This window comes from Poecilia formosa, unplaced genomic scaffold (assembly GCF_000485575.1).
Source record: "Poecilia formosa unplaced genomic scaffold, Poecilia_formosa-5.1.2 Scaffold602, whole genome shotgun sequence".
Taxonomy (NCBI): Eukaryota; Metazoa; Chordata; class Actinopteri; order Cyprinodontiformes; family Poeciliidae; genus Poecilia; species Poecilia formosa.
The window spans coordinates 144904-158273 of record NW_006800541.1 but is presented as its reverse complement, the minus strand read 5'-3'; the positions used below and the strand labels follow the sequence as shown (position 1 = coordinate 158273).

The following is a 13370-nucleotide window of genomic DNA, read 5'->3' as shown; positions in this document are numbered from 1 at the left end:
TCCCACAGGAGATGATCACTTCCTGTTTACTATTCCCACAGGAGACGATCACTTCCTGTTTACTATTCCCACAGGAGACGATCACTTCCTGTTTACTATTCCCACAGAAGACAATCCCTTCCTGTTTACTTTAAAGGCCGGAAACAATCACTTCCTGCTCTGGACTGCAGTGTCACCAATAATTCTCCACCTGGAGGAGAAGATCAGCAACAGATGTTTATCTGACCAACCTGCAGGCTGCCGGCGAGAAGCTCGGCTCCGTGCGTCTGAATGTTGTTGAAGGTGAGGTCCAGAGAGCGCAGCATCGTGTCCTGCGCCTGCGTAGCAACAGACATGACAACGACAACACGCATGACAACGACAACACGCATGACAACAACACGCATGACGACCGTAACAGACTTCACTCCATCGCCTCAGCAGGCCTCTCCTCTTCCTCACCTCTAGAAGCATGGCCAAGTAAGCAGCTCCTTCATCACTGATGTTGTTGTACCCCAGATCCAGACCTGTTCAGACGAAAACCGGTGAAAAACACGGCGGGTTCTGGTTCTGTTGATCCGGACCTGGCAGCTCACCTGTAAGGGTCTGATAGTTCTGGAGACATTTTGATAGAACGAGGATGTCACTGTCAGTAAGTCTCTGGAAGCCTTTCTGCTTCCTGTTTCCTGCTAGATTCAAGGTGAAATTCCTGCAACACAGGAAACAACTGGAGCAGTTTTCACAATAAAAGCTCCACATATACGGAGTTATCTTCACTAATTATTAATATTAATATTCACCTTTCAAATGGCCCCCACTCACAATAAATCAGTGGCTATGCTAACTAGGCTGAGCATTCGCAATATGCTATGCTAGCTGCAGCGTAGAGGAGAGCAAGTGGAAGGGAGAGGAGGGTGTGAGCATCCACAGGAAGAGCGACTGACAGCACTAAGACCCGCCTCCTGGCTCTGATTGGTTGTTTTCGATTTTTTCAGATTATCTCTTATATTATGCTGTCACAACATAATAATAGTTTAATCAAATATGTTAAAAATGTTTTTATAATATTTACATACATCAACTTTAATAATTCAAAGGGTTGTTGCTCATAATACTGATAGTTTTGCTTACTTTTATTTGAAAGTCAATACTTTTATGTATTTTGTTGTTACATTACATTGATATTTTGTGTAACATTATACTTATTGATATACTCTGAATATAACTTTAATTAAATAATTAGAAAAATTACCAGAAATATATCACCAGTTATTGTTAGTAAGAAAGTACAAAAAGGTAGGACATAAGGAAAAAAAATAATAATAAAGGAAGGATGCAAGAAAATTGAAAGTAAAGAAAATAAGTCAGTTAGGCTCTGATTAGTTTTTCTTTACCAAATACTAAGCATTAGCTCCAGAAGCTAATGTCTCGTCTCATTAAACTTTACATTTCAGCCACTTTTAACCCAGAGTCAAACTCTCACCTGGTCGTCGTTGTTCTCTCTAAGTTTTCTAAAACAAACGGGTTTATAGCAATCTTTTCATTTTCACAAATAGCTTTGTAACAGTCGGCTATAGGCTCAGCGGCCATTACTGTGGCCAGAAACGCCATTGTTATGGCAACAATGTAGAGTTGCGTCACGCAATGCGTCACGTGCTGCGTCAACTGTTTTTCCCGCCACTGAAAGAAAACTGTTCGGCAAGTTTTAACGTTTTAACCTTGTATTATTAATCTGATAACAATTGGAACCTTATTTTAAAAAATGAAAACAAAAATGTAACCTGTTTTAATGTGTAAAGTTCAGAATGAATCTATTTTGTTTCTAGAGAAATAAAAAGCACACACCATAAAGGTTTTATTAAAGCTGCATCAAAGGTTCACTGAAGATTTTTATCTTGAACAAGTACAGGGTGACAGTGGAGGAAAACATCTCTCTTGGAATAAGAGGAAACATTTTTGTCTTCCCCTCTGAATATATTTATTCAAGTTAATTGTTGGTTACCAAACTGGTTTTGGTTTGATGTTTCTGTAGTATTGTTTTAGTTTTGACAGAATTTTGACAGTAATGCTAAATGCTAATGCTAAAAATAAATATTTCTTTGCTTTCCATCAAAACAAATCAACACTGATGCACTGATTTTAGCTTTATTTCACATCGCTTTTATTCATTTTTTTCTCAGTTTTTTTTATATACTGCCTAACATGTAGTTATTTCTCACAACTGTACAAGTAATGATAACATTTTGCAAAAATAAGACCTACTGATAATGCTTTGTGTACAGCAGTTTTCCAACTAAACTAAACAGAAATACGTTCCTAACAGATGTAGATACGATAAATAAAAATTTTTTCTGGCCTCCTACTTGCTACACAAAACATGAAAAAAATAAAAAGATTCAGCACATTTCTCTATACACTGATTATTCCACCCAGAATAAAGCCGTAAAATAACTGATTGTTTCAGGTTGATGAAAATAAGCAGAGGAAAAAAAATTCTGTTTACAGGACTTAACTGAAGCTGTTCATAGTTAGGACACTTAGCTCGAAGCAAAAAACTGCAAAACTTATGTCTTAATTATTTTTATTATTTTATTTTTATGTTTTAAGGAGGAAAAAAAGCTCAAAAATATGTGAATCCTTCCAGGAAGTCCTGCAATAAAGCATCGAAGTGCATCGAGTACAAAAACCATCTGCTGTCCTGATGCATCATCAGGAAGTTGATAGATGCACTAATTCAGACTTTTCTGACCTGCAGACCGGACCGGCACCAGCAGGACTCGATTCTCATCCTCTGGCTCTGAAATAAAAGCCATTTTTTCACGTCATGCTCACATTTTACTCTTTAATCATCAAATTAATGACGCCATCATTCAGGAGGAAACCTGCTGTTATGTTTCACTCCAAAACTATTTCACATTTAACTGTCGTTCTGTAGTTTCACCAGATTAAAGCCAAACAACCAGGAAACTCACTTTTTGTTTTGTTTTTTTACTTTTATATGCACCAAAATATGATAAACATAAAACAAAACTAATCAAGCTAATTTACTCTCCAACTGAAAAATCTAAATCAGCTAAAAAATAAGTTTTTACAAACTAATTAATGGCAGAACTAACTTTAAAGATGTTCATCAGAAATAATAAAAAAGAAGTAAAAATTAGTCAAAAGAAAAAAAAGGAGTAAAATATTCTTTAAATAGGATGAAATGAGGGGTCAGAGGTCATCAATGTGGTAATACACTATTAAATGGTGAAGCTGTTATCTAAACTGGTTCTGGTTGTTTTTAGAAATGAAACGGTTCTGAAAACGTGAAGTTGGGTCAGATTGTAGTCCAGAGTCCGGCCCGCCTCCGGGCTCACTGTGGCGGTGGTGGCGCCGCCTCGGCCGGGTCCACCGTCTTGATGATGATGATCTGCTCCAGGCCCGTGGCGGGCGACGCCGCCGGCCGCAGCTGCTCCACCAGCGCATGCAGCGTGTCCGAGTTGATGGTCTGCTCCGGGTCGGCCTCGAAGGTCACCTGCTGGCCGGCGCCGGCGCTCAGCGCGTGGTGGTCCGGCTCCGTCTTGAAGTCCTGGATGATGGTGGCGGGCTCTGTGGGCGGGTCTTCGGTGCCGGCGGTGGCGGACGGTTCTGAGGCTTTGGGGTTCGGGGTCGGAGGTTCTGGGTTGCTCGGCTCCGATTCCGGGATGGAAACCAGACTCTTGTTGTCCTGTGTGAGTTTGCTCTGAACGAACGCCACCGGATGGCTGGAGGCCAGCAGGACGACTGCAGAGACACAACAAATCGCCATGGTTACCATCTAGAAAATCGCCACGGTTACCGTCTAAAGAAGAGGTTCCCAAACGGGACAGTCTTCTGTCCACAAACAATGCTACAAAATATATAAAGACACATTCAATTTTACATTTTTTAGATTTACTATTCAGTAAGCATTATGTCCATTTAGAAAAGGGGTGTCCAAAGTGTGGCGTAGGGGCCATATGTGGCCCATGACCTGATTTTTTGCAGCCCCTAACCGTCTTCCAACAATAAAACTTACAATTTAAAAAAAAATGTTTTTCTTATTTTCTCATGTTCTCTACAACCTTCTAAAGCTCTGCAGCGCCCCCTTGTGGCCCCCACTGTGAAGAACACAGTTCTAGATTTAAATTAGGCCCCGCCCATCGGCTCACCGGCTCGCGCCCGCTCCTTGTGTTGTCGCACTTCGTCGGCGTGAGCCTTCTCCTGATGTTTGATCATGTTCTTCACGCTGGCGAAGCGGTTCCCACACAGCAGGCACTGGACGCCTGAGTTCCCATCTGGACACACACACACACACATACACACACACACACACACACACACAGAGGGGGAAACTTTTAGACACCTGATCTGAAATGTTTGACATGTTAAAAAAGATCAGAAATGCATCATCATACAAGCGCATCTCAAATAATTACAAATTTATTATTTCACATATATCACACTCACATATTCTACAGGTTTAACCCTTTATCTCTGAAAATGTTGATTATTTTATCTTAAAAATGTTGACAATCCAGCATTAACTTTTCTTTTGCTTAGGGGCGGACAAAACGTAAAACAGTTCTGCAAAAAATAAGGTGACTTTTTGGTGCTTCCTTTCACTTCTGCGGCTGCCTGGTGCTCAGACTGTACAGAGCATCCTGGTCACTGATGTTGCCACAATTTTAGTTTTTTTAAATTAAATTGCTAGTGGAACATAATCCTAATCTGAACTCACCTGGGTGAAGCCTCCTCAGGTGCTTCTTCAGCTCAGAAGATGTTGCAAATTTGGCGTCACAGTTTGTTTGCGTACATTTATACGGAGTTTCGCCTGAAACAGAAACAGGAACAGATTAAAACAGTGTTAGCTCCGCCCACCTCGGTGGGTCTGAATAATAATAACGAGCTCCACCTGTGTGTTTCCTGGCGTGTGCGATCAGAGAGGAAGACACAGAGAAGGACATGCCACACAGGTCGCACTGGTACGGCTTCTCTCCTGTGTGGCGCCTCTTGTGGTAGGTCAGGGTACTGGACTGAGCGAATGCCTGGCCGCAGATGTCGCAGACGTACGGTTTCTCTCCGCTGTGCAGTCTGCGGGGAAACAGACGTTAAAGAAGTGAACATTCAGCTGTTTCCTCTGCAGCTCAGTCAGTTTAACGCAGCAGGATGAGAACCTGATGTGGATTTTGTAGTTGGACGACGTGGCGAACTTGAAGCCGCAACGATCGCAGGTGTACGGTTTCTCCTCTCCATGGTGCATCCGGCGGTGAGCGACCAGCTGGCACTTCTGGGCGAAGCATTTGTCACAGTTGCTGCAGGTGAACGGCTTCTCACCTGGAGACAAACAGGGAAAAATGAATACCTCAGAGGTATTTTATCTGTTTATCCTGCAGATTTTCCTCTTTTTTCCTGTATTTATCTCCTGCGTTTCTTCTTATTTTCCCCTGTTATTTTCTCCTGTATTTTCCTGTTTCTCTGTGTTTTGTAGCTGCTAATCTGTGGTATTTTCTCTGTTGCTTGTTATTCTCTCCTGTGCTTGCTCACCTGTGTGGATGCGCAGGTGCGTCTTGAGCTGCGTGGCCTGCCTGAAGGTCTTGGAGCAGAAGATGCATGAGAACGGCTTCAGGCCCTTGTGGATCTTCTCGTGGCGCCGCAGGCTGCTGATGTCCTTGAACAGCTTGTTGCATTCGCTGCAGGTCAGCGACTCGCCCAGCTCCGACCCGTCCTGCTCCCCGCCCTCCGTCTCGCGCTCTTCTTCAGTTCCCAGCTCCCCGCTCTCCTCGTCCTCATCGTCTTCCTCCTCCTCCATCTTCCTCCGGCCCCGCCCGCGGCCTCGCCCCCTCCCTCGCCCGCGGCCCCTCCCTCTCCTCGTCTCGCTGCCCAGCCGTGGTTTCTTGACTGGCAGCTCTTCTTCTCTGGACGGGCTCCAGTCGGCCGATGTGTCTCCAAAGTCGGCCGGCGTTTCGCCGAAGTCCTTCACGCTGCCCTCCGATTCGCCGGCGGACAGATCTTCTTCTCTGGCGGCTCCTCTTCCTCGGCCGCGCCCGCTGCCTCTGGGCCGCCCCCTGCCTCTGTAGCTCTGGATCTTGGCGCCGCCGCTCGGCTCGGGCGGCTCGCCGCTGAAGCTCTTGGGCCTCCTCCCTCTCTTCCTGCCTGTCGCTCGGCCGAAGCTCCGCGGCGTGGCGGGCGTGTAATCCACATCGTCGCCCAGGTCCTCGTCCCGCGGGTCGAAGTCGTGGATCTTCCCTTCCAGGCCGTCCTCCTTGAAGTCCCCGACCACGGAGGCGATGGACAGAGGGACGGGGGACGGCGGGCTGCTGGGACTCGGCGGACACGGCTCCGCCTCTCTGTCCGCGTCCGACTGGGACGTCTCGCCGGACTCGGCCCAGCAGGGGACTTTCTCCAGGTACTTAGTGGCCTCCGACATTCCCAGGAAGACGGCGGCTCGGCGCACAGCAGCCTGCCTGGTGCTGAAACCACAGAAGAAGAACGTTGACCATTTATTTTATCTTCACCTGGTTCACCTTCACTAAAGGATTTCTGTTATTGCATTTAGCAATAACATCTTTATTTTCTTATTTAAAAAAGGACATTTATTATATGTTTAGTTGCATATTTTAGTGTATTTTTAATCTTGTATGAAAAAGCTTTGAGAGGTTAAATGAAAAATCAAATTTTTTCATATTTGATTTGATTGTAATCTATTTTTTTTCTACAAATAAATACAAATGACAGAAAATATCTTTAAAAACCTGCTTCTATTTTAATCATGCCTTCTGTGACTTGACCTGAACTCAGAAGCTATAAAACAAGATGGCCGCCCTCGCCGTGCTGATATCACTCTATGGAAACCCCTAGGAGCGCATTGGTGGAAAAAAATCCACATTTTGAAATTTAATCTTTCTGTGCAAGTTACTCAAAGGTTGTTGCTAGGTAACCAAGGAGAGTGAGTTAGTTGATGCCACCAACATTGCTTTGCTAGCTGGCTGTGAGAGGTTGAGCAGCTAAAGTCTTCCCTCTGCCTACATCTCCCAGAATGCCGTGTGGTTGTGTATCAGAGTTCAGTGAATATTCTGTCAGATTTATTAGTTGATATTGGTCTGGTGTCTGTCCTGAGATTCTTATTGGTTTGTTGTCCAGCTGTACCGTGGCGATGTCTGATGTGTTTTGCTCCGTTTTGTTGCTTCGTTCCAGGCTGAACTCGGCTCCTACCTGCTCAGGTTCATCTGCCCGGTGTAAACAAACTCCAGAAGCTTCTCCAGCGAGTAGCGGCTGACCTTCTCCGGGTCCAGAGTCGTGAACTCTTCGCCCTTTTCCGCCTGGACAGAGAAATAATCGCTGAAGGCTGCCAGAATGTTGCGGTGAGCCCTGAACTCCACGTCTTTCACCATGATGGTGATGTCACACAGGAAGTCCATCTCCCGCTGCTGATGCAGGCGCTGCAGGAGCAGCCGTCCGTGGCTGGCGAGCTGAGCCATCGCTGCTGCTGCGGCTGCTGGAGGGGCGATTCAGAGGACCGGGTCAGCTTTCACACGCTAACAGGGACTCAGTGACTGAAACACGCTAATCACACTCTGAGATCACGTCACTGCAAAAAGAAAGTACACCCCGTCTCTCCTTAACGGGTTTTATTTCAGAAACCTAAAAATGCAGCATGTACAGGGGGTGTACTTTCTTTTTCACCCTGACTGTCAGTCTGAGGAATGAAATGTGCTGATTGGTTGAGACTCAGAGTCACCGCGGCTGTTTCTAACTTCCTGAGGGAAAGTACTCCTGGCTCAGAGCGCCTGCCTCCTTTCTGTCCTCTCAACCTGAGCCTGCCTCTGCTGGGAGCTGCTTCCTGTCCACTGTCGCCACATGCTTGCTCAGGACGGTTCCTCTTTATTTAAAGGAACTCGGCTGCTCTGAATTGTAACGGAGATGAAATCAGGCTTTATGGAACCGGAGCTGAACGAACTAAATAAACTTCATGTTGTTCTTTGCTATCAGAGCTCCAGACTGTCGCCTGGTTATAACCAGTGACCTGCAGCCAGTTCATACTGGAAACCAGTCCAGCTTCCCCTCAACAGCCATCCATCACTATTAACTCCAAATATTGATTTATTAATGATTAATTACACTCTGCTGTCCATGGATAAAGATTAAATTTAGATGCAATAAAGTATTTTTAATTAATTTTTATTCTAATAAGTTTGTATTTTATTTCCCAAGAATAAAACAAACAGGAAAAAATAATTATTAGTTATATATAAGGATACTATGTAAATAATAATAAATAAACATTTATAATTATTTATATATAATAAGAGAATGAAGCACATTTGACTCATGTTTAAAATATATTTTATTTATAGATTAAAAAAAAGTTTTATACATTTTATTTTTGGCTTTTTTGGACTTAAAAAATTTCAAGTATATAAATATTGCTAAAACAACGAGTCGTTTTTAAATTTATTATTATTACATTATTTTGGAATGCTATTTTAGTTATTTTAGTTATATTGTTCCTATAGTAGTCATAACTATTATTATTGTATTTGACACAACTACCACTATTATTATTATTATTATTATTGGTCTTAAATATTATCACAATTATAAGTATTAAAAATGAAACAAAAAAAATCATTTATGGCTTTTTGAGACATTTAAGATAAAGTTAAAATTTAATTTAATAAGAATAACAATAAAAAGGAATTTTGTTCAATATTGAACAAAAAAAAATTCTATTTAGTTTTATAATTTTATTACATTTTGTAACCCACTAATGTTTTAATTATGTTAATAATACATAAAAACATCAACAAATCAGTTTTCCCTCCCAATATAATTTCATTATTTTTATTTATCTTATTTTAGTAGCTTTTTCAGACTGCAATCAGCCTGGAGCAGAAAATAATTAAGAGTTTGATTATGTGAATAATAATATAATAAAGATAAAAACATAGAGCTAAATATTTTTTTCTAATATTGTCTTACTATTTCCCAACAAGCAGCAAACTTTGAATGGTTCCTTTAAAAAAATTAACTTGCAACTGTTTTAGAAATGATTATTCCAGGCTTTTTGAGACGTTTAAAATAAGTAATGAGTATATTTAGGTCAAAAACTGAGCTGAATAGATTTTTCTATAGAGATAATAACATGAATGGAAAACGATGAGAAGTTTAAAGCAGAAGGAAAAGTCACCCTCAGTGTTGTTTCCAGTGAAGCTTCAGTCACTTTCCCCTCCTCTTCTCTGCAGAATCCTGCAATGAAGGCAACAGACTCAATAAACAACAATCATAATGTTCATCAACAGTCTGAATATTAATATATTATGTAGATAAAGGCTTGAGGTCTGCAGCTCAGACAGGCGAGCTGAAGAAGCAGATTTTGGAAAATAAAAGCTCCCTCCAGTTTCCTGGGGAGGCCTTTAGCTCCGGCTAATGCTAGCAGCGGCTGTACATCCTCTTTAAATGACCTCTGCGTGCTGTTTTCTGCCCATCCCCTATTTAGGTGAACATTTCCCCCAGTTAGATCCAGTAAAGAGCCGGTTTCCCCTCCGCAGGGGTCTGAGCAGACCGGATCATCTCCCAGATCAAAGCTAACTATTTTCGCAGTGATAAAAAGCGCGGAAAACATTGAGCTCTTATTTCGAAGGTTTGACGGTTTCTACAGGCGGGGTCGACGTAAGCGGCCACAAAACCCCGCAAACGCATTCATTTCAGAGACGCACCGTTCAAATATGACATCAGCCGATTAAATTTCATTGCACAAATTCGTTATTTTTACTCCAAAGCGAAGGATTTAAAAGCACAAAAACTACCTTCTAATATCCGCGATCTCCAGCCATTAGCCACGTGATTTTGAATGTCTCGCGAGACATGACTGTTCAACAAAGATGTTCGACGGGGTTGAGATGATTCCCGTCTCGCCTCTTTTACTTTTTACTTTACAGTCTGGCAGTCGAGGAAGGGATTTAATTCCTTGATTTTGTCGTTTTAACGTTAATAGTTTATCAGATCTGGGGTTTTTAAAGTAAAATAGATAATTCATCTTGAACATAATTAGAAAATTAAAATAGAAAACTACTGTACTAATCCTAGAAAGAAATTAAATGTTGTTAATTCATATAATCTAAGGTTGGTCAAAGAGTTATTGTAGATGTTGATGGCTGTGGGCAGGAAGGATCTCCCATATAGAGGATGATCCGGGTTGTCCATAAGTTTCTTGATTATATGAAAAATGGAGAAGAAATATATCTGCATTTTATGCTTTAAGATACTTTTGAGTTTATTTCTCAGTGTCCCAAACACTGACCTCAACATTGTCTATATGTCAAGGTCCTCTTTGTCCAATCACATGAGTGGGATCAAAGCTGAAAATGGATGAATGGATATTTCATTCATCCATGTGAATGAGGACTTCCTCAGCACTCATTCACATGATTTAGTGCTTTCTGAAAACAGATGATGACCTCTGACCCAACGGAGCCGGATTGGTGGCATTCAGGGACATCCGGTGTCTCAGGAATGTTTATCAGCCTACATCAGTAGACTCACACATCCAGCTACAACAACCACACCCTTTTTGACTATCAGTGTACAGTACATGGAGAGAATTAATTTTTCCTGTCTGAGTAATGTTGCACCACACAAAGCAGAAATATGCCTCTGAAAGACGAGAGGAGAAGATGAGATACAAAATGAACAGAAGTCTTCATTCCAGGACTGAAGTAGCTTAATGTCAGCCTAACTTCCCCATTTCCAGCTTTGTTGTTTGTGTTTGAGAATCGTGTATTTTTGAACACCTGATTGTTTCAAAGTTTCAACCATTTGGCCAAAACTGTCGCTGTCCCCTGAAAGGAACTGGTCTGGATGATTCGGACCAACCCAGGAACCACCAAGGTCCCATAAAGAACTTAAACTGGAAGCTACAGGAACACCAGCGACAAGGTGACAACACCAGAGTTTTGCATATAATGTGTTTAGGATGTAAAGAACTTTGAACTACCTGGTTGCTGAAATGCACTGTACAAATAAACTTGAACTTGAATTTTAGAGACACAGCAGGAGTTTTCCTCTCGGCTGAATTACCTTCAGTCGCTTCTTGTCCTTTTATGCCATAAGTCCGAGGGACATTTTTTACATTCTTCACCTCCAGCTGTGAGATGTCTGAGGGGTTTCCATTTGCTTCAATTCACCACACAACTCCTCAGCTGGGCTTTGACTAGGCCTATGGATTCTCCAGTTCTTTGTGGATTTGCTGGTTTGTTTTGGGTCCCTGTCGTGTTTCAGGGTCCAGTTCTGACTTCATTTTTTTCATGGATATTTCCCTCTGATACATGGCAGCATTAATAATGAAGGAGGCCAGTGAAGCGCTGAGCTGTAGGACTCACTGCCTCAGTCTGACACAGTGGGTCTACCTTTGGGGATCTGAAGGGTGCGGCCCATTCTGTTGACTCTTTGTGGATTTTGGGTCGTAAACAGAAGAAGTGTTATCTGGGTGGTTGGGCATCTGTTAGGTATTGGACTTGTTTTTGGTTCATTGGGAATTTTAAGTAAGTTATTGAGTAAGATTTGTGATTCCAGATGGAGTCATCAAGCGGTTGGTAGCAATGTTTGTCCTGAGTTTTCTCATGGCTTCCCATAACAATGGTTGAATTGTATTCTGGTTTAATGATGCTGTCCTTCCAGGTTATTTTCCGTTTCTGGGTAAGGTTTGGTTTTTCTGGTTTTTAGGTGTTGGGTCTTTCATGCTACGTTGTTGGTATGAGGTTATTTTTCTGTGTTTGATTTATGCCTAATCTCCTTTGTCCTGTTGTTCATATAATTCTGTTTTCTCCTGTCCAAACAGCCTGGTTGCAGGCTGACTTCAGTCTGTTTTTCTTTAAGAAGAAACATTTCCTTCTTGTACATCTCCTGTAATCTTTCCCGTCAGCTTTTGACTTTCTTATCAAGATCAGCTTCTGTCACGGCACTTTAAGGCTTGATGCCTTCTTTAAGTATCTTGCAGCCTGATTTTAGGATGAACTGAATTAGTCAGACAGTAGTTTGGTAGAACATTTTTCACACAGTATAAATGGATGAGTTTAAACTTTCTGAAGTATCTTTAAATATCTTTTCACACTGATGATTTGCTACAATCTTCTTCTTGAAGGACTTGGACCTTTAGATCTGACCATGATCTCACTTCCACCTTCCCCCAAACTAAACGTCCGGAAGTATCGAACATACTCACATTCTCTACTTAAGTAGTACAGATACTTGTATGAAAAAAATATTATAGTAAAAGTAAAAGTACAGGTTGAACTGTTTTACTCAAGTGAAAGTAAAAAAGTAAAAGTTTTGAAATGTACAAAAAGTAAAAAGCAATGTTCACTTTTATGAATACAAAATGACTTTTGATGAGTGTAACATAGTTAAAATGGTTCAGGATAGAAGCCACCAGAACCACATCGGCCACATGAGCATAAAATACTTAATTTCTTATTCTTTTGCTGACAACATGCACTGTTAGTATAGACATAAAAAATACTGATGTGGTCTAGGTCAGGGGGGGGCAACTCCAGGCCTGGAGGGCCTCCTGCAACTTTTAGATGTGTCTCAACTTCAACAACTGAATGATGAACTACCAACACTGATACACTTTTTGTGGAAGCTGTGGATTTTTTTCCTTTATTACTTTGTTCATCATGGAAGTAACAAGGTATGTGTGAAAATATAAGGAGTAAAAAGTAAGAAATTGCTCGTGTTGAGTTGTTGACTTTACAGCGATCCCTCATACAGAGCATGCATGTAGCAACAGTGGAGAGGAAGATCTCGTCTCTAACAGGAAGAAAGCTCCAGCAGAACCAGAACCAGGTTCAGAACCAGCAGCCATCTGCCACGACCGGCTGGACCTGGGAGAAGACAGAGCAGAGACACAGCAGGTCAGCTGAACTATCTGTGTTCATGAAACGTTCTGGAACAATTTATCATCCAGCAAAATGTATTGAGAGGTCGACAACATACATTGCTTAGAGTTGCTTTTGAAACATAATAAATGAAACATTAATCAACATTCTGATGTAACGATGGGATTTTACAGAACATAATGCTTCAGTTGTTGACTGTGTTTCTATTGTATTGGTGTTTTTATGAAGTAAAGAACTTTGAACTGCCTTGTTGCTGAAATGCTGATAAACCTGATTGATCGTCTGGCTGTCTGAGCCTCTCCTCATCAAACCGTTCAGTCTCTTCATGCAGAGTTTTGTCCTCCGTTTCAAGGTAGTGGATGAACCTGAGTGTTGGGGAGAAGATGGGGGAACTGGGCTGGGGGACTGGGACATAGTGAAGCTCTGGGAGAACTGGACTGGGGGACTGGGACATAGTGAAGCTCTGGGAGAACTGGACTGGGGGACTGGGAC

The 13370-nt window shown here is 42.0% G+C and overlaps 2 protein-coding genes across 5 annotated transcripts in view; both read right to left on the bottom strand.

The window, feature by feature from the left end:
• Positions 1–1606, bottom strand: part of lrrc34 (leucine rich repeat containing 34) — a 4450-nt gene extending 2844 nt beyond the window's left edge. The window contains exons 1-4 of one of the 2 annotated variants that reach the window (XM_016665636.1): positions 1463–1606; positions 576–706; positions 442–506; positions 231–317 (exon numbers count right to left, since the gene is read on the bottom strand). In XM_016665636.1, coding sequence (XP_016521122.1) covers positions 231–317; positions 442–506; positions 576–706; positions 1463–1590 — 411 coding nt within the window. In that variant the 5' untranslated portion in view covers positions 1591–1606. The remainder of the gene's footprint in view (positions 1–230; positions 318–441; positions 507–575; positions 707–1462) is intronic. The other variant, XM_007541328.2, reaches the window with a different exon arrangement.
• A 509-nt stretch (positions 1607–2115) lies between these two features.
• mynn (myoneurin) lies at positions 2116–9819 on the bottom strand. 3 transcript variants are annotated; one of them, XM_007541326.2, is made up of 9 exons: positions 9789–9819; positions 9170–9228; positions 7195–7477; positions 5527–6452; positions 5157–5316; positions 4895–5073; positions 4721–4813; positions 4152–4277; positions 2116–3744 (listed from the first exon to the last, which is right to left on the bottom strand). In XM_007541326.2, the coding sequence occupies exons 3-9, from the start codon at positions 7458–7460 to the stop codon at positions 3335–3337; spliced, it is 2160 nt and encodes a 719-aa protein (XP_007541388.1). In that variant the 5' UTR covers positions 7461–7477; positions 9170–9228; positions 9789–9819; the 3' UTR covers positions 2116–3334. The 3 variants fall into 3 exon arrangements, with proteins under 3 accessions (XP_007541388.1, XP_016521119.1, XP_016521120.1); XM_016665633.1 differs by lacking the exon at positions 9789–9819 and having other exon boundaries at positions 9170–9757; XM_016665634.1 differs by lacking the exon at positions 9789–9819 and having other exon boundaries at positions 7195–7474; positions 9170–9757.
• Between the last annotated feature and the right edge of the window lie 3551 nt (positions 9820–13370).